This window comes from Alosa pseudoharengus, unplaced genomic scaffold (assembly GCF_046254945.1).
Source record: "Alosa pseudoharengus isolate Yale_2024_CS ecotype anadromous, Long Island Sound unplaced genomic scaffold, YU_APseudo_1.1 YU_APseudo_1.1_scf_2, whole genome shotgun sequence".
In the NCBI taxonomy this organism is placed as follows: Eukaryota; Metazoa; Chordata; class Actinopteri; order Clupeiformes; family Clupeidae; genus Alosa; species Alosa pseudoharengus.
In genome coordinates this window covers 5,793,035-5,813,030 of record NW_027468663.1, presented here as the reverse complement: position 1 = coordinate 5,813,030, position 19,996 = coordinate 5,793,035, and the positions used below count along the sequence as shown (strand labels likewise).

Genomic DNA, 19,996 nt, shown 5'->3' with positions numbered 1-19,996 from the left:
AATGGGCCTGCCTGGTATAGCGCCACCACCTGGTGAAGCAGGAAATGTGCCAGAAATAGACAATGCCTTAAATGAATGATCTGAAAGTGTACAAACATTTCGGATATCATTATTGTGATGATATTCACATTTGTAATTTCAATGCCTAACATAGCACCACCATCTGGCCAACCAAAAAGTGTATCAGAAATGTTCTTTGCTTAAAATGAATGGTCTGAAATTTCTCAGGTTAATATATATTATGATTATGATGAAAATAAAATACAAAAACAAATAGCACACGCATCAAATATGTACATTTCACAAACACACCACGTCGGTGCTTTGTTGGATTCCGACATATCACGGGTTGCGGCCCGCAGGTGCTCGGGCCCGCCATTGCCGCTTGCGGCTATATTTATTATTTATTATTGTTATTCTACTTTTTTGCTTTCCTGTTTTTGAGGGAGTTAACATGGTCGAAAATTCTTGAAATTTGGCACACACGTCAGGTGTCACGCAACGCAGTTAGGTACAAGAGCTTGACCTCGGGTGTGGCCCAGAGACTCGCTAGCGCCCCCTTAGGTGACTGATCCCGTGGTTGGCATATATTTTGAGGTGGTTAACATGGTCGAAAACGCATGAAATTTAGCACACACATCAAGTGGTACAGTGAATAGACAGGGATAAAAGCTTGGCACCGGGCGTTGCCCAGGAACTCCATAGCGCCCCCTTACGTCACAGTGACTTGTGGTTGGCATATAGTTTTAGATACACACACCAAATTTGGTGGGTGTATGTAACTCCCAAAAACAACCAACTTTTGTATTAACATGCCATTAGCCACGCCCACAGGAAGTGAGGTAATTGAGATTTTGTGCGTTGTGGACATGATCAATTTTAACGTACTCCTCCTAGACGGTTGATCCGATTCATGTCAAAGTTGGTATACATGATGCCGAGATGTTCCTGATTATAAATTGTGAAGTTTTTTTTTTATATGTTGTAATTTGACGAAATGGCGAAATTATTAATTTTAATACCTTTCCACATAAACAATAAATGTGTCATAATTCACCATGCATGGTTTGAAATGTTTTAAATTTCACAGGTCATTGAAGACCATGTTAATGATAATATTCACATGCCCATAATGCATGTTTGGCATAGCGCCACCAACTGGCAACAGAAAGAATGACAATTATACTGATGTCACATGATCAATTTGAACATACTCCTCCTAGACGGTTTGTCAGATTAATTTGAAATTTGGCAAACATTATGCCAAGATGTCGCTGATGTTAAATTGTGAATGAATTTTTGAATGTTGTAATATATTTGATATGATTTTAATATCTCACCACATAAACAGGAAATGTGTCATAAATCACAGTGCATTGAATGAATGGTCTGAAACTTCTCAGGTTAATAGATATCATGATTATGATGATATCCAGACACCCAATGGGCCTGCCTGGCATAGCGCCACCACCTGGCCAAGCAGGAAATGTGCCAGAAATGGACAATGCCTTAAGTGATTGATCTGAAACTTTATAAAATATTGGATATCATTATTGTGATGATATTCACATGTGTAATTCACAGGCCTAGCATAGCACCACCTTCTGGCCAAGCAGGAAATGTGCCAGAAATGCTCTAGGCTTTGAATAAATGGTCTGAAACTTTTCAGGTTAATAGATATTATGATTATGATGATATCCAGACACCCAATGGGCCTGCCTGGCATAGCGCCACCACCTGGTCAAGCAGTAAATGTGCCAGAAATGGACAATGCCTTAAGTGATTGATCTGAAAGTTTACAAACATTTTGGATATCATTATTGTGATGATATTCACATGTGTAATTTTCATGCCTAACATAGCGCCACCATCTGGCCAACCAAAAAGTGTATCAGAAATGTTCTTTGCTTAAAATGAATGGTCTGAAATTTCTCAGGTTAATATATATTATGATTATGATGACACCCAATGGGCCTGCCTTGCATTACGCCCCCACCTGGCCAAGCGAGTAAATGTGGCAGAAAATAAAATACAAAAACAACTAGCACACGCTATAAATATGTACATTTCACAAACGCACCACGTCGGTGCTTTGTTGGATTCCGACATGTCACGGGTTGCGGCCCGCAGGTGCTCGGGCCCGCCATTGCCGCTTGCGGCTATATTTAGGGCCCGAGCACCGAAGGGCGCAAGGCCCTATTGTTTTTGTAAGGATTATTATTAGGGCCCGAGCACCGAAGGGCGCAAGGCCCTATTGTTTTTGTAAGGATTATTAGGGCCCGAGCACCGAAGGGCGCAAGGCCCTATTGTTTTTGTAAGGATTATTATTATTATTATTATTATTATTATTAGGGCCCGAGCACCCGAAGGGCGCAAGGCCCTATTGTTTTTGTAAGGATTATTATTATTATTATTATTGTTATTTCACTTTTTTGCTTTCCTGTTTTTGAGGTGGTTAACATGGTCGAAACCTCTTGAAATTTGGCACACATGTCAGGTGTCATGCATCGCAGTTAGGTACAAGAGCTTGACCCCGGGCGTGGCCCAGGGACTCGCTAGCGCCTCCTTAGGTGACTGATCTCGTGGTTGGCAAATATTTTGAGGTGGTTAACATAGTCGAAAACGCATGAAATTTAACACACACATCAAGTGGTACAGTGAATAGACAGGGATAAAAGCTTGGCACCGGGCGTTGCCCAGGAACTCCATAGCGCCCCCTTACGTCACAGTGACTTGTGGTTGGCATACAGTTTTAGATACACACACCAAATTTGGTGGGTGTATGTAACTCCCAAAAACAAACAACTTTTGTATTAACATGCCATTAGCCACGCCCACAGGAAGTGAGGTAATTGAGATTTTGTGCGTTATGGACATGATCAATTTTAACGTACTCCTCCTAGACGGTTGATCCGATTCATGGCAAAGTTGGTATACATGATGCCGAGATGTTCCTGATTATAAATTGTGAAGTTTTTTTTTGATATGTTGTAATTTGACGAAATGGCGAAATTATTAATTTTAATACCCTTCCACATAAACAATAAATGTGTCATAATTCACCATGCATGGCTTGAAATGCTTTAAATTTCACAGGTCATTGAAGACCATGTTAATGATGATATTCACATGCCCATAATGCATGTTTGGCATAGCGCCACCAACTGGCAACAGAAAGAATGACAATTATACTGATGTCACATGATCAATTTGAACATACTCCTCCTAGACGGTTTGTCAGATTCATTTGAAATTTGGCAAACATTATGCCAAGATGTCGCTGATGTTAAATTGTGAATGGATTTTGGAATGTTGTAATATATTTGATATGATTTTAATATCTCACCACATAAACAGGAAATGTGTCATAAATCACAGTGCATTGAATGAATGGTCTGAAACTTCTCAGGTTAATAGATATCATGATTATGATGATATCCAGACACCCAATGGGCCTGCCTGGCATAGCGCCACCACCTGGCCAAGCAGGAAATGTGCCAGAAATGGACAATGCCTTAAGTGATTGATCGATCTGAAACTTTATAAAATATTGGATATCATTATTGTGATGATATTCACACATATAATTCATATGCCTAGCATAGCGCCACCATCTGGCCAAACAGGAAATATGCCAGAAATGCTCTATGCTTTGAATGACAGTTTTGAAACTTCTCAGGTTAATAGATATTATAATTATAATGATATCCAGAGACCCTATGGGCTTGCCTGTCATAGCGCCACCATCTGGCCAAGCAGGAAAATGTGCCAGAAATTGGTAATGCCTATATTGGTTGATCTGAAACTTTGCAAAATATTGGATATCATTATTGTGATGATATTCACATGTGTAATTCAAATGCCTAATATAGTGCCACCATCTGGCCAAAAAGTGTATCAGAAATGTTCTTTGCTTAAAATGAATGGTCTGAAATTTCTCAGGTTGATATATATATCATGATTATGATGACACCCAATGGGCCTGCCTTGCATTGCGCCCCCACCTGGCCAAGCGAGTAAATGTGGCAGAAAATAAAATACAAAAGCAAATAGCACACGCATCAAATATGTACATTTCACAAACGCACCACGTCGGTGCTTTGTTGGATTCCGACATGTCACGGGTTGCGGCCCGCAGGTGCTCGGGCCCGCCATTGCCGCTTGCGGCTATATTTCAAAGTTTGTATTTACTTACTTGAAAGTCACACCTTCTGTTAACAGCTTTAGGCCTGATATAGACAGTCTATATTAAATGTCCATCAAAAGCCATGCAATGAAATAAAACAGTTAAACATAATTATTTATTTGATAGTTTTCTTTATTTTTGAATATATAGCCTACTATAAAATGCATGTGATACTTCCATGAAGGCAGGCAGATTCCAAAGTCCGTTTTGGGGGTCAGTCCTGTCAATCAAAGAAAAAAAGAGTGCATTTTAATCACGGTTAGCCTACAAAACTTTATATCAAGACGTGCATGAACCATTACCAGTGAATGATGTTGACAGACATAAAAATCCACCAGGAGACAAATTATTAGTGCAACACACTCGGAAACCATGACCACCTTATATTATGGAGTTGTTTTAAACATAATACCGGTAATACAAAACGTGCGTTTATGTCAGATGAGCTTGATAACACTAGCAGGTAACATTACCATTAACGTTAGCCTAACATTAGGCTGACAGTCAGGAGTGCTAACGTTAGCTAGCTATGTTAACACATTCTTAGTGAATCCAAGTTAATGTTACCACCAAGAACCACCCAGTAAGTTACATGGCTATAATATGAGGCTACCCTGAATGATTTAATAAGATGTTGTTTGGCATGATTATTATCGTAAGTTACGTGTGTTGTGAAGAGACTACTTCGACTGTGTTAGCTAGTTGACAAACGTTAGCCACGAAGCATATTTAATTAGCATAAAGTTTCCAAGTCTGCTAACGTTACCTACCAGCTGCTGGTATGCTAATTGTAGTTCGTTGTAAAAGTTTGTTTTGTTTCTGTTCAGCAGTTCCTACCCAGTGAATACAGAAATATGTTTTATGAGTCTGTCTTTGTGTAGATTTAACATTAACAGTAGCTAATATTAGCTGGAATGAATAACACCTGCTTGAAGCTGAACGAAATGGGTATCACGAAGGGTATGTCTCTGGGTGGACTTTTAAAATCCGTCTGGATAAAAATAAATAAATAAAAGCAGATACATACCTTCCGAAATCACCTGATTTCCATTGCATGTTGACAGCTGCTGGACTGGACGGTTGAAAGAATATGCCTGCCTGCCGATTTTTTTCTCTCAACCTTCAAATAACTATGCAGCTGTGTTGAAGTCACCCTGGTGCTGGGTAGTGTACTCCACGTCAGGTGGGGGACAGGGGGGAGCACAGCCCTAAACTATCAACCCAGCAGTGATAAACTATCAACCCAGCAAGCTGGGTTACAGAAATGACCCAATATGAGTAAAAACAACCAAACAAAACGACCCAACAGCCTCAACCCAGCGTTTGGGTTGAAAAAAGAACCCAGCATTTTTTAGAGTGTGTTCTTGGTGTCTTCCACTGTTTTCCCCTTCTTAGTTTTCTTCTTAAATTTAAGTTCATTTAATTCAGTGAGAGCACCCGCTGAACGGAGATTCATTACTTAGGTTACTATTCCAAAAGATCATCTCTTACTTTAGGTGTGTTTAAAAAACCGGGCATCTATCATTTTTTTCAGGGATTGGTGAGGGAGCGTAATTCAAGCTGGCGCCATGTCACCGGAACCGAGTGTGCAGACACTCTTGATGTTGTTGTAACATTGGTGTTTATCTCCCAAAGGGGAGGAGCATATGGTCTACTGTTTGCACAAAGGATAACAAGAGTTCAGTGTAGCTCAGAGACTAAGCAAGAGAACAGCCATGGGCTTGATTCTGCCAGTTTTGCTTGCTCTGCTACTCTCTGTTCTAGGTGGATTATACATCCTGGGAGCTTTCCGCCGACATCGTCCCGGTGAGCCTCCCCTCGATAAAGGCCCTCTGCCATGGCTGGGACATGTTCTTGAATTCAGGAGAGATACTGCAAAGTTTTTAAAGCGCATGAAAGGAAAACATGGAGATATCTTTACAGTGCTGCTTGGTGGGTTTTATTTCACATTCATCATGGACCCTTTGTCATTTGGATCAGTGGTGAAGGAGGCCAGAGCCAAACTGGATTTCAATAAGTTTGCCAAACATCTTGTCCAAAGAGTTTTTGGATATTATTCCCTTGAAGGTGATCACAAGTTCCTTCAAATGTACAGCAACAAGCATCTTATGGGTGACGGGCTAGTTGTGATGACCCAGGCCATGATGAGCAACCTTCAGAATCTCATGCTGCACAGTTTTGGTTCAGGAGATGATCAAAATGGCTGGCAGGATGATGGACTTTTCAAATACAGCTACAACATTGTTTTTCGAGCTGGATATCTGGCATTGTTTGGTAATAAGACACCCACACAGCCAGAGGGGCTGGAGAAAGCCAAGGAGGCAGATCGTCTTGAATCAGATGAACTGTTCTATGAGTTCCGTAAGTATGACCAACTGTTCCCTAATCTGGCATATGGCGTCCTTGGCCCAAATGAGAAGATGGAGGCAGAGCGTTTGAAGAGACTATTCTGGAATATGCTGTCAGTACAGAAAGTGAGTACCAGAGACAATATCAGTGGTTGGGTCCTGGACCAGCAGCAAGTAAGAGCTGAACGTGGAATGGAAGAAAGCATGCAAGACCGATTTATGTTCCTGCTCCTTTGGGCGTCACAGGGAAACACTGGCCCCTCTGCCTTCTGGCTGCTCCTCTTTCTCATGAAGCATCCTGAAGCCATGAAGGCGGTGCGAGCTGAGGTGGAGCAGGTACTGCGGGAGACAGGACAGGAAGTGAAGCGTGGAGGACCCCTCATTGACCTGACCAGGGACATGCTCCTGAAGACGCCGGTCCTAGACAGCACAGTGGAGGAGACCTTGCGTTTAACAGCTGCACCTGTCCTCACCCGCGCTGTACTGCAAGACATGGCCTTGAAGATGGCTGATGGTCGTGAGTATAGCGTCCGGGAGGGAGACAGAGTGGCTCTTTTCCCCTATACTGCTGTGCATATGGATCCAGAGGTTCACCCTGATCCAGCTACTTTCAAATATGACCGTTTCCTTACTTCAGATGGTGTGAGAAAGACAGACTTCTACAAAAATGGCAGAAAGGTGAAATACTACACCATGCCCTGGGGAGCTGGTGTCACCATGTGTCCAGGGCGCTTTTTTGCCACCAATGAGCTGAAGCAGTTTATCTTCCTCATGCTCTCATATTTTGACTTTGAGCTGAAAGACCCTGATGAGAAGATGCCTGATATTGATGTAAGGCGCTGGGGCTTTGGATCAATGCAGCCCACCCGAGACATTCCCTTCAGATACAGGCTGAAATTCTGAGTTGTGCTTCTTATAATCAGTTGTTGTCAGAAACCTTGTAACACAATAATATTAATTTTGTCTCTTTTAAGATCTGAATCCAACAAATTGTATATTATATATCTTTGTCTGAATGAATCTTTCTGTTTTTTGTTTTTCATGAATTACTGTAATACATAAACATGTAGCCTACTTTTACTTTCTCCAGTTGTTTTGAAATGACCGAAATTATATTTTCTGCAGCTGTAGCAAATTTCACAACCATTTAAATTCACAACCTATGATGCAATTTCTGGACATTTCTGGTAATTCAGTAACTGAAAAAGGCTGTGTCAGAAAGAAAATTAAAATTAAAAAGGGAGTTTATTTTTAATTGAGTGACAAGAGTGATATGCTTGCTCATTGTAATTACAGTTTTTTCTGAATGCTTAAACACAACTGTGATTCTTATAGCACAATTTCTAAAACTATAATACTTATAGCAAAACCACTCACTGAGTTCGCAAAACTAAAAGCACAAACACTGCTTTGCACTCAGTTTGCAATTTTGTAATACACACTTTGCACAACTGTAGGCACAATTCACTGCACTTACATTATTTTGCCAACTCTCTGGCACACTTTCTCATGTGAAAACTGTTTTAGATAATTAGTTCACTTTGCAATCAGCCTAAGCACTATAAATCAGCCACAGGTAATGTACAATGGGTACAATGGAGGGAACAGGAAGAGTGAAAAGAGAAAGAAATAGCCCTTTTACAGCCAAAAAAAAAAACAGTCTACATGTGGGGATATTGTCATGTCAGGCCTGGATACGTCATTCCAGAATATATTTTTCCCGGTGCCTTGGACTAGGACATTGCATGTTGTGATGTAGACAGAATTTTGAGAGAGACGACCGATGTAGACTGATTTGTTTTGTCTCAGTAAAATTGCTATTTTGTGTTTTGACTTGGAAAAACACACTTGTGTTTGTTTTGATGTGTGTAAATAAACACCAATACTTGAAGCTTGGATCCCTGTATGTTTACAGAACTATGACAAAAGTATGACCTCAAACTGACATAGTCTACCTTGTGCACAGAGAAAGCAAAAGCAGGCACGTGCAGAGAAGGGGGGCTACAGGGGCTCTAGCACCTGCCCTTTTGCCCCTTTGATGTCCAAGTGCCCTTTTGACAAGACCCGTTTTTTACTTTTTAAAATTTGTAATACTTCCGCTAGTTCCAACGTGAATATTCGCTAAAATGTCTCATTAATAGTTTGTGAAATTAGAAATTTACAAAAATAACAATTTTCTGTGTTAATTGAAATGCCTTGCGGCCACCAATCCGTGGCGTCATACATTCAGTGAACTCTCAGAAGGTGCACGCAGGCACAGTGCTGCAGGAGACGTTTGGGAGCACGGTAAGGTCACTTGGCAGTTAGCCTATCTGAACATCTGAACATGCAATAGTAGTCAACTTAGAGATAGAGAACAAAATGTTTAAAGTTGTTTCATGTTTAATGAAGTAGGCTATCAAACCCGTTTTAACCATGTCATGGTCAGGGACGGATTAAACAAATATGGGCCCCTGTGCACAATATCAAAAAAGGCCCCCCCTCCCCCTGACCGCGACGCGCGCGGGCGCGTTTGCGCATGTGCGTGCAGCCAGCGCTTCTCTCTTTGCTGTCGCTGTGCAGGCTGGTGCACAATTGCACACAATGAAAATGTAGTACATTATGTCATATATTATAACTCAGGCCCACACAGAAATGAATTCCAGCAGCTGTTTTTATTATTAGGCTGTAATCTCCCTTTGCTGTCCAAACAGTCTACAGCAACATTTTTCACTAAACGGACCGGACACAGTTGTCATATCTGACGGACCGGTAGCAGGGAAGTTGATAGTATTTTGTGAGAGGTGGTGCTGATCATATTACGGGGGGTTCGGGGGTGTCTCCCCCTGGAAATTTTCGAAATTCTGGCTGTTAAATATATCCTTTTAACGCAGTTTGGAAGGGGCATACAAACTTTAACAGAGCAAGCAGGGCCCGTTTTCTGTCTGACTCAGGTGACGTGAACATTGGCTACCTGCATGATGAGGTTTTCACTTCACTGCTGCTTGACACTACCTTGCATGGAGACATATTTCACGTTAACAGTGGAGATGTTAGCAAAACTATAGCGTTTGGTAAATGGAGATGCAGATCATCTCCCTAATTAATTTCTTTGCGCAACAGCCCACATTATGCGCTCACTCCAGCGAGACGAGTGAAATAAGTGTAGGCCTATCTGTCATCGGCATCGCCATAGGCTATTTGCTACGATATAAGCTACTGTTAGGCCTACAACAAGTCGCGATTTATTAGGCTATCCAATCGCTATGCTGTTTTCATGAACATTGCAGGAATCCACTTCATTCACGAGTGGGTCAGTTTCACTTTCGCAAACACGCATACACATTGAATGAGCACTCATAGCCTACCACTTCCACCTAATGTTATGCCTCTATATTTTATGAATTAAGAAGTATTTATTGATCAGGAAAACATATAGTTTATTTTTCTTTCGGTCCGCAGTTCCATAACACCATTCAGTTGTGCCGCAAATTAACAGACAGAAGCACCAGGCATAATCTAGCCTAAATTCATGGCAATTTGTTTTAAAATCCGAGGGCCCCCATTGGCTGAGGGCCCCTGTGCACGTGCACACTTGGCACAAGCCATGATCCGTCCCTGGTCATGGTCCATCCATTTCAATAACCTGGCAGCTTCGAAAATCTAAGGCTGAACGTTCATAACATATTCTGTTTAGGTTACTATATTATAGTAGCTTAGGTTAGTAGACCTAGTTCATAAAAGAGAGTAGGCAAATCTTTTCTAAATCGTCATAAGCCAATGACATAGGTTATTAACTAACCTAGCGTTCATGGGCTTCGGAAAAACCTTTCTCCGAGTGAAAACATCATCATTACGCGTCATTCACGTCACGTAATGTGTGAGTCAGAGGTCGGAAACTGGGGCTAGATTTTGCTAACAGAGTTGCCCAGTTAGGGGCTCGTCATCACTTTTGTCGTCACGTGACGTTCATTTGTAGTCCATGTGGCCTTTCATGTCCAACAGTTTGAATGTGAACTTGGGAATTTGCCCTTTTTATCACTTGAAAAGCTGCATATCTTTCTTTCACGAGCATCTTACACTATATTTTAAGCAAATACAGTTGTTTGTTTAGGATTAGTGAGTGTATGTTTTAACCTTTGTTTTGGCATCCGTGTTTGTCACACATTCGATGGCAAAGCACTTGAACACTTGCTGTCGGAAAAACAAAGTAGCCAGGTCCTTGTCATTCCGAAGTGCCCTGAATGCACCCTAACCCAATTCCACACGTCGTTCTCTGTTTACAGTAGGCTACATTACGCCTCATTTCACTCAGTGGCCACACACACAGCACGTGAATCTGTAAGACACCAACTTGCTAATGGTGGTAGTTCACTGTCATAAACATTAAAATTATAGCCTGACGGCCCTAGCAGTGGCGCGACTGGCTGAGGCACCTGCACCGTACGCCGGCGACCCGGGTTCGATTCCCGCCCCGTGGTCCTTTCCGGATCCCACCCCAACTCTCTCTCCCACTCACTTCCTGTCAATCTCCACTGTCCTATCTGATTAAAGGCATAAAAACAAAACAAAAAATATACTTTAAAATTATAGCCTGACAAGCCAGACTAGGCAATAACATATTTGCTGCCGCTAGGGTGCATCTAGATTCTAGGCTATTAAAATTAGCTTTGAATTTAATCAATAAGATGGAAGATGTTTTATTTTGATATAATTTGCATGTAGCCTATGTATTCTCTATTGGGTTGTTATCAAAATTAAGTTTTAAATAAAGTTTTAAAAGTTGAAGTTTTCTGAAAAATTTGTTCCATGTTCCCTTTTTTAAAATTTGAGCCCCTGCACCTTCAAAGGTCTCTGCACGCCCCTGAGCAAAAGCCAGATGTGTTTTTTATTCAGACCATCAGTGTGTAGTTGGCACATTGTGTGCTTATTATTGTGATGGCTTGTGTTTACTGTTTTATACGAAAACATCATTTTTACGAAATGATGTGTTAGCTTTTTTAAGAGAACTACAATGTTTTGCTGATTGGGTAAAAGGTTTTCCTATTTGTGTGTAAGTTTTGCAAAAAAAGTCAAAAAATGTGCTTAAGCAATCAGAAAAAACTGTAATCCACTGGACTTATACAACAGAACAAAAGAAAATATGTATACAATCACATGACAACAAAATAAAATAGTAATAAGACCATGCACCAGACATACATGTCGAAGAGTTAATGCATGTGAATCCACAGTCACGTTGATGTTTAGCGGTGATGATGGCCAGTTGTTGCACCAGGGTCCTGTTGAAGAGTTCTAAGCCATTACTCTGTGGGTGTAGGGGGGTGGTGCGAGTTTTGATTATGCCCAGTCTATGACACAGGTCCACAAATACTCGTGACTCAAAGTTTCCCTGGTCGCTGTTTGGGGCGTCCCAAAACGGCAGACCATGCCCTCCAGTAGGGCCTCAGCCAGTCTCTGCCTCAGGGAGGGCATAAGCCTCTGGCTATTTGGTGTAGTAGTCTATGACTAACAGCACATACCTGGGAATTCCGCCCCCCTCTCGCCAGCCAACCAACCATCAGCGTGCCTAGGGCTACAGTACTATGCCAATGAAATTATCACATTCAAAGTCAGTCGGATTTTACAAAAATGATCATTACTGATTAATTATTATTGCAGTTTTTGCCTATTGCTTACACACGTTTTGCAGAATTTGGCTCATTATGTCAAAATTCTACACACATCCATATAAGACATAGCACTTGGGGATAAACAACTCACATCTATGCCAAAATGAAACACTGCAATCAAAACTCAACAATCCTTTCTAAAAATGTAATTATTGCAACAAAACCATGAACACATGCACCGTGTAAATAGCCATAGTTACAAAAAAGTGCTTAAGCAATCAGAAAAAACGGTAACTGACATTTTATCTACGGAGCCCCCAAGTGACATGGAGAGAAAAAAAACGGGGAAAATATCACCTTGTGTGCCATATGCACCCTTGAACTGACCCCACCTCAGTGTCTCTGCATTCAACTTCCATTGCTTGCAAAAGAGGCATGTAGGTATGTGGTTGGTGGTCATATACTTTTCATTGGCACACTAAAAAAATAATTCTTCGATAGGTTTTAGAAATGGGGAGTAAAGGGGCAAATACAGAACTGTACACAGGTACTCAATGTAAGGTACACACTTGAATAGGTTTACCAGTTTTCTCTGTAAGTGTTTTCAGGTCTGTGTGTGGATTTTACCAATTACCAGATGTGGTTGTATTTTGAATAGACGTGTTTTCACTTTTGAACAAAGTGTCTAAAGTAAGAAATTGTGTGTAGTGTTTCACATAAGTGTGTTGCAGAAATGCAAACAATGTTCAAAGCAGAAAATGTCTTTAAGCTATGGTTACCCAGTGTTTAAAGTATGCTACAAGAAGTTTAGGTAATGAGGCTTTGGTCTAAGCATTCGATGTTAGTGTGTAAGCAACGGTGTGACGCCCTGGCTTTGCCATGCCGTGAAGCGTTACGCCTCTTCCTCCCTCTGCCTGTATGGTGCTCTTGAGCACTAGGCATGTTGCTGTATCATTGCATTTTGACCTGCAGGAGGAGCTGGAGAGGTCCCGTGGCTAATGAGGGGCGTGGCTCCGTGTTAATGGCCGTCGGAATAAAGCCGGTGTCCTGAGGTCTCACTTGCGCTCTCGGTTCTGCTCTGGCCTGACGCTGTGGAGGGCTGGCTGCAGCGATTCCCGATTGCCTTTTCTTTATGCACTACACATACACTTTGCTGACGTGCATGACACTTTATTTTATCTTGTGTTGCCTCTCACCTACTGACTTTTGTAAATATATTTGTAAATAAATTAAGATTATTATTTAAAAGTTGCCCGACGGTGTCAGTCTTCCCTATGTCCTTACCCTTTGAGCCAAGGTGTTTGTGACATATGGGGGCTCGATCCAATTTTTTCAGATCCGGTGTTTGTCTGCTTTAAGCAGTGTAAGGCCCATGTTGGCTGTGATAGCGACGTGTGGTGAATTTGGTCTAGACTATCCTACGGTCAGTTGTGACGTGAGGTGAGTAGGTCTAGTGGTAACAGGCGAGGGTTTTTGTGAATGGAGTTGTAGTAGGCGTGGTTTGGGCCTGCTGGGGACTTGCCTGGTTGTTTGGGGAGATCTGTACCGTCTTAAGTGGCGACGTTAATTCAAGGCAAGTTTTGGGGAAACAAATATTCAATCGGTTTTGTTTTGGTAGGTGTACTCGTGGCTTTCATAAAAGGGCAGCTTGTTACAAGAGCAAACGCTCTCCCCATTTAGAGCGCCGAGCGCTGGGTTTTAGGTTCCGGCGACGGAAGTCTGGACTGGCGGGCACCGCCGCTGAGTAAGGCTGCATCGACTTCGGTCGGGAGGGCTGGCATCTGACGGTATTGGTGAGTGTACGTTTCTTTTGTTCACTGATCCCGGTTCTTGGACTCCGTCAGAAGCTAGATCAGTTTAGTTGGGGGGGTAAATGTTTAGGAGGTTGCTCCGTGATTGGTTTGCCCTGCTGTGATCGCCGCGTTTGCACCTTGCTTAGGCCTATTTGTTTGATTGAATTTGTTGTTGGTTGGGAGATCGAGTTTGGTTGTAATGCACTGTTGGCCGTGAACAGGGGTGTCTGCATTTGATTTTGCATTCATTGGTCGGGAAACCCTGTTGGTGTTGTACTGGTAATGAGCGTAGTGGATAAGTTTTTTGATGCTCCATCGGAGAGCTCGTTGTTTACGCTGACCATTAAGCAGTTAATAGAAGTCGCTGAGCGGTATTCTATTGATATTGCGCTGCTTAAATCTGCAAGGAAGGAGCAGTTGGTGGGTTTTATTCGCGATAATTTAAAGGCAAAACAGGTGTTGCCATTTTTTTGATCTCCGGTTATGGATCCGGCTTCAGATCAGACTGGTCAAAAATCAGATGCTTCGGCGTCCACAATGGCCCTTAGTACGTTAACTTTTGAACAGCAAAAAGAGATTTTGCAAATGCAAATGGAACAGAAGCGATTGGAAGCTGTTGAACGGGACAAGGAATGTTTATTGGAACAGGAAAGAATACAGTTAGAGCGCACTCGTCTAGACCTGATGGCCGAGGGGAAATACGGTTCCAATCAGCCATCAGGTTTAGCGAATATGGTCAAATTTCTACCAAAGTTCAATGAACGGGACCCAGATGTTTTCTTTTCTTTGTTCGAAAGTGTAGCTAGTGATTTGAAGTGGACTAGTGAGGACAAAGTTTTATTGTTACAGTCTGTTTTATATGGGAAGGCACAAGAAGCTTTTGTCGCTCTGTCTGCTACTGATCGTAAAGAATACAAAACGGTAAAAGATGCGGTACTAAGAGCATATGAGCTTGTCCCAGAAGCTTACCGACAGCGGTTTCGCAATTATCAGCAGTCTGATAGACAAACATATGCCGAGGTAGCCAGGGAGCTGTCCAGTCTGTTCCTCCATTGGCTTACAGCTGAGGCTGTTGAGGATTTCGACTCATTGTGCAATCTGATGATTGTTGAGCAGTTCAAAAACATCTTGCCTGCAAGGGTGGCCACTTATGTTAATGAACATAATGTAAAGACGGTCTCTGAGGCCAGTTCCCTCGCTGATGGATATGCTTTAACACACAAGTATCAGCCGCGCGTTGGTCGTATTGATGCGGGTCCTCTCGTGAGTTCTAATGCTGTGTCTGAGGGCACCACGAGAGATGGTCATTTTGATGATACGTGCCATAAGTGCCATAAGCCAGGTCATTATAGACGTCAATGTCCTGAAAATGTTGGCCGGGGAAATTATGCCCTTTATCGATCCTCGGAGGGGTTGGAATGAATGCCTATGTCTGTCTCATGTCTTGTTCTGTTTCAGGTGTCCCGTGTGTCCAGGCGCCGGATATATGGGAGGGTGGGGATTGTAATAAGGTCATGAGTGACACTGGTGTGGACTGTTTGACTGATATTTCAGTGTGAATGAATGTATGGTGTGTGGATGTTCACTAAGGCCTTTAATGTGTGTAGAATGTGGTATGTTTGTGTTTAATAGTTATGGAATAGATTGTAGTGATTGGGATTTTAGAGATGTTTTCCCAGAATCCAATGTAATGGGCTCCTGTCTTTTGGGGGGTGAGTGATGTGACGCCCTGGCTTTGCCATGCCGTGAAGCGTTACGCCTCTTCCTCCCTCTGCCTGTATGGTGCTCTTGAGCACTAGGCATGTTGCTGTATCATTGCATTTTGACCTGCAGGAGGAGCTGGAGAGGTCCCGTGGCTAATGAGGGGCGTGGCTCCGTGTTAATGGCCGTCGGAATAAAGCCGGTGTCCTGAGGTCTCACTTGCGCTCTCGGTTCTGCTCTGGCCTGACGCTGTGGAGGGCTGGCTGCAGCGATTCCCGATTGCCTTTTCTTTATGCACTACACATACACTTTGCTGACGTGCATGACACTTTATTTTATCTTGTGTTGCCTCTCACCTACTGACTTTTGTAAATATATTTGTAAATAAATTAAGATTATCATTTAAAAGTTGCCCGACGGTGTCAGTCTTCCCTATGTCCTTACCCTTTGAACCAAGGTGTTTGTGACAACGGGCAAAAAAATAAATGGGTATTTAGCCATGTGCCTTCATTCATATGAATCTGTAATTCATACAGTCTGTCATTCATCTTGATTCATATAAATTATATAATATGATATAATGCTGTCTATGCAGCCTGGCAGCCTACTCAACTAACGTTGGCTTTGTGACTGCAGTTGCATAGACCAACATCAATTGCATTAGTTAGCACTGCTGTGGGTCAACCAACCAAAACAATCAAAAGATCTTACCACAAGGGAACCAACAGAGCTATTCCTTGAAAATATGTGGTAGTTATGGTAGGAGACGTCTAGACAAATAGACAATGCAACTCATTCTTCGTCATTCGATAATGAGGCAACAACAACCTGTCTGTTGGAACCAGTTTATGTTAGGGGATGTGTTGAAACGGATGGTGTATGCATGGTAGCCTACCATAGTGCACATGAGCGCACCACGGCCTAGACCCTAAATGTGCTAAACACATCTTGATGAAGTTTGGGATGGATAGAAATACTAAAGATTGGCCCGTCTTCTGTTCTAGCATGTGTGGTGTAAGTTAGCGAGATACAGTATTTGTCAATTGCAAAATTTAGCAGCCTTGGTGACACTGTCTTTCCATTGTTCCTTGTGCCTGTCCTGCATAGGCTGTTGAAAACGTGATGGCACAAATGCTGCTAGTTTTTTGAATGACAATGATAACTGAGTGTAGACAGCCTACCGATAGGGCCAAATGAAGCATATTTATTTGGAGTGCTAGACACTAACTAGGCTACTTGGTTGTTGTAAACAGCACAAGTGACTCATCACACAGAGGAAGGTGGCTCGGCCATAGACCTCTGAAGTTCGCCTACAAAAAAGATCCAAAACGGCCATCTTTGCCCATATAAGGAGATCCGGTTGTTAATTGAAGCTAACTACCTATGGCAAATTGCATTGCAAGTTAGCTCTGGAGTAGCAAAAATCTAAGTGTGCCGCCTTACTTACCGGAGATCACAGTATCCACTCGAAGGCAGAGGACAAAAGTGTGTTCAGGAAAACGTCTGCATTTCAGACTTTTTCATCCCCACAAGACTTTAACAGGTGAGATTATTCAAAATCCCCATGTTATTTTCCCATAGGAAAAATCGCCAGATACCGGATGTCAAAGATGGCAGCTTTTTTGTAGGCGAACTTCAGAGGTCTATGGAGACGGAAATGAGAAGCCCCTGGCTGCAGCTTGCAGATCGGTACTTGTCGCAAATGAGAGAAAATTTAAAAAATTCCACAGACAGGGGGTGCTCTTGAACCCTCTTACCGTCTCTGAAAGCATAACCGTGGCTCAACAGGTAGATCTATAGATAGGCTAAACTCATTTTTCAGGCATCTGACCGACCGGGTTGTCACTTCAGCGTGAGAAATCGGGGGTGTGGCATGTGAGTGTGTGAAACTAATCAAATGCGTATGTCTCACGGCCAATGCGTGAGAGTTGGCAGCTATGGCCTCTCCGGTGTCGGTACGTGCACTCAAACGCTCTGGCTTGCGGCGCGAATGTGTTAGCATGTTGCTATGCTAGCGGGCCCAGACATAGCCGTAGAGGGAGGAAGATAACATTAATCAAACACATCCACGTTTTCCCTACTTAAATACAGTTGAACGAGAAGTTGATAAAAATGTGTAAGGTCACACAACATGAAACGTGGCGATTTTCCAAGCAAATAAACAGGAGAACTACAATGTGTGGCGCAATAGCACTAGGAGTACTTGACCTAGCGTAGTAATATTAATTAACACCTAATTGTAGATCCTATCCACCACAGAGTTTAGAATCCATGCTTGATCGACCCCTCAGCCTCCCCCTCCCCTCTGAGCGAGAGAGAGGCACACACACTAGAGATGCACTGATGGGCTATTATTTCAACCATAACTGCATAGCAAAACTTATCATCAATCCGCCATCCATCCCACCAAAGTTTTTAGACCAATTTTCAAAACCGTACCCGCCCGCCATCCGCTAGTTGTTTTAATGTAGGCTACATGGGTGATGCGGCGCTGCTGACGTGAGGCTAGAAAGCTCTTGCCTGTTCTAGAAAGACTGATCCAATGCAGCAAATATATTAAAAGGCTAAAAAGTCCTACATTGACTATGTTGTAGCCTATCCCCAGAATATCAGCAGCAAACTCAGTCTCTGTCTCGCAAAACAGTCTCCAAATAAAACGCACATCGGCCTGTTGCCTATTCTGCCAGCTTGTGCCGATATCAGGGCTCTCAAGTGTCACGCATTGAGCGTGACAGTCACTCATTTCAGTCTTTTGTCACACTCTCCCGCCACACATTGTGTTTCTCACGCAGAAAAACTATTTCTATATTTAATATACTGCGGCAGCGCCCAAAATGTCTCTGGCCGCGCCGCTCTCACTATGGAACCGGCAGGAATCAAGCGCGTCTCCCCTGGAGTTGAGCCTGCCACTTATCAGCCAATCAAAAATAACGAGAGGGGCTACACAATAGCCAATCAGAAAATAACTGTATTGTATCTGGGTAAGATTTAACGCAACAACCAATGAAAAACGCGTATCCTGGAATTGTTGAACGTGAATTAGCCTATTGAACGTGAACCTGTTACCTACTTCTTCCAAGTTTCGTTCACCTTGGAGCTTCGAGCATCAGTTCATGGTTTCAGCACAGAGTAAGTCATCTTTTAATGTTACAACAAATCCACAACTTGTTTGACACAAACAATGACAACGTGACTGCTGCTATAGAGAATGTTTCCCAGATAATTAGCATCAGTTGTTCATGACTGTCTGTAACTTAGCCAACAGTTTCACAGCCTGTTCATTGACAACACTTGTTCAGAACAAGTAGCCTATGCCTAGTCATACTTTCGTTCACACGATGACTGACATATTGTCACATTCTAAACATCTCTCTCTCCAAATAGGCTTAATCTTTTTATTAGCACTAAACAAATTAAAGTGTATTGCATAGCCTATTGTTATAGGTCACTTTTAAAATCACGTCATATTATATAATTATATCCTGGCCATGGATGCATTAATCATTGCATCTGTATTCAAAAATGTCGGGTAAAAAGCAATTAAGCATCCTCTCATTCACCCCTAGAGGAAAGCCCCTAAAAGGTCCAGGTTAGTGGATGCTCAGAGGTGGTGAAAAGGCCCATTATTGAATTGTCAGTGCCATGTGTCAAATCATTTCTTTTGCAAATCTGAGCAATTATAAATTATACTTTTGCCCCATTTTGACTTAGGAGGGCATTGCTCCTACATACTTTAGCAATAATCAAATGTCTGCTCTCTTTTGGAAAGCTGAGACACTGTTGGAAAACAATTAGAATAACTGTGTGATGTACTGTCACAAAGTTACAAAGGCTAGATTATTCTTTTATTTTTCTACCGGATAACAAGCATCTTTGAACTGACCACATTTCAGCCCTCTAGGTCTTGACTTGATATGACTTGAGTCCTAGCATTAGGTCTTGTCATGCTGTGTGCAAAAGTAGATCAATATAGAATGACAACATGAGTACTTTAGACCATTATTTGCCAAGGTATGCTCATGCATTTGGTAAAATGCCCTATGAAAACTCCCCATAGGACTTTGGGTTATCCAAAATGTATACTGGCAATCAAATGGTTACTGCATACATGTATGAACCCCACATAAGCATATATTGGCCTCAAATGAAAGGTAATACTCTGAAGTTTCATGCTTGCATTTGGATTGTAGGCTACTTCAGGTTTTGATATGACTACACTAAATATGGAATAATTACAAAAAATACAAATCTTTACAATTTCTATTTCAATTCAATTGGTGTGTATAAGACGGGCTATATTTCTGCACAACTAATATTGGATCAACTGGTAACTGACCTGGGGTGTATGCTAGATGGTGATGCTAGTTGCGCGTGTAA

At 42.2% G+C, this 19,996-nt stretch overlaps 1 protein-coding gene across 1 annotated transcript; it reads left to right on the top strand.

The window, feature by feature from the left end:
• The first annotated feature begins 5,899 nt into the window (after positions 1 to 5,899).
• Positions 5,900 to 7,508, top strand: LOC143134989 (5-beta-cholestane-3-alpha,7-alpha-diol 12-alpha-hydroxylase-like). The gene has a single exon (XM_076295718.1). It carries the CDS (start codon positions 5,902 to 5,904, stop codon positions 7,435 to 7,437), a length of 1,536 nt encoding a protein of 511 aa, XP_076151833.1. The 5' UTR covers positions 5,900 to 5,901; the 3' UTR covers positions 7,438 to 7,508.
• Positions 7,509 to 19,996: the final 12,488 nt, after the last annotated feature.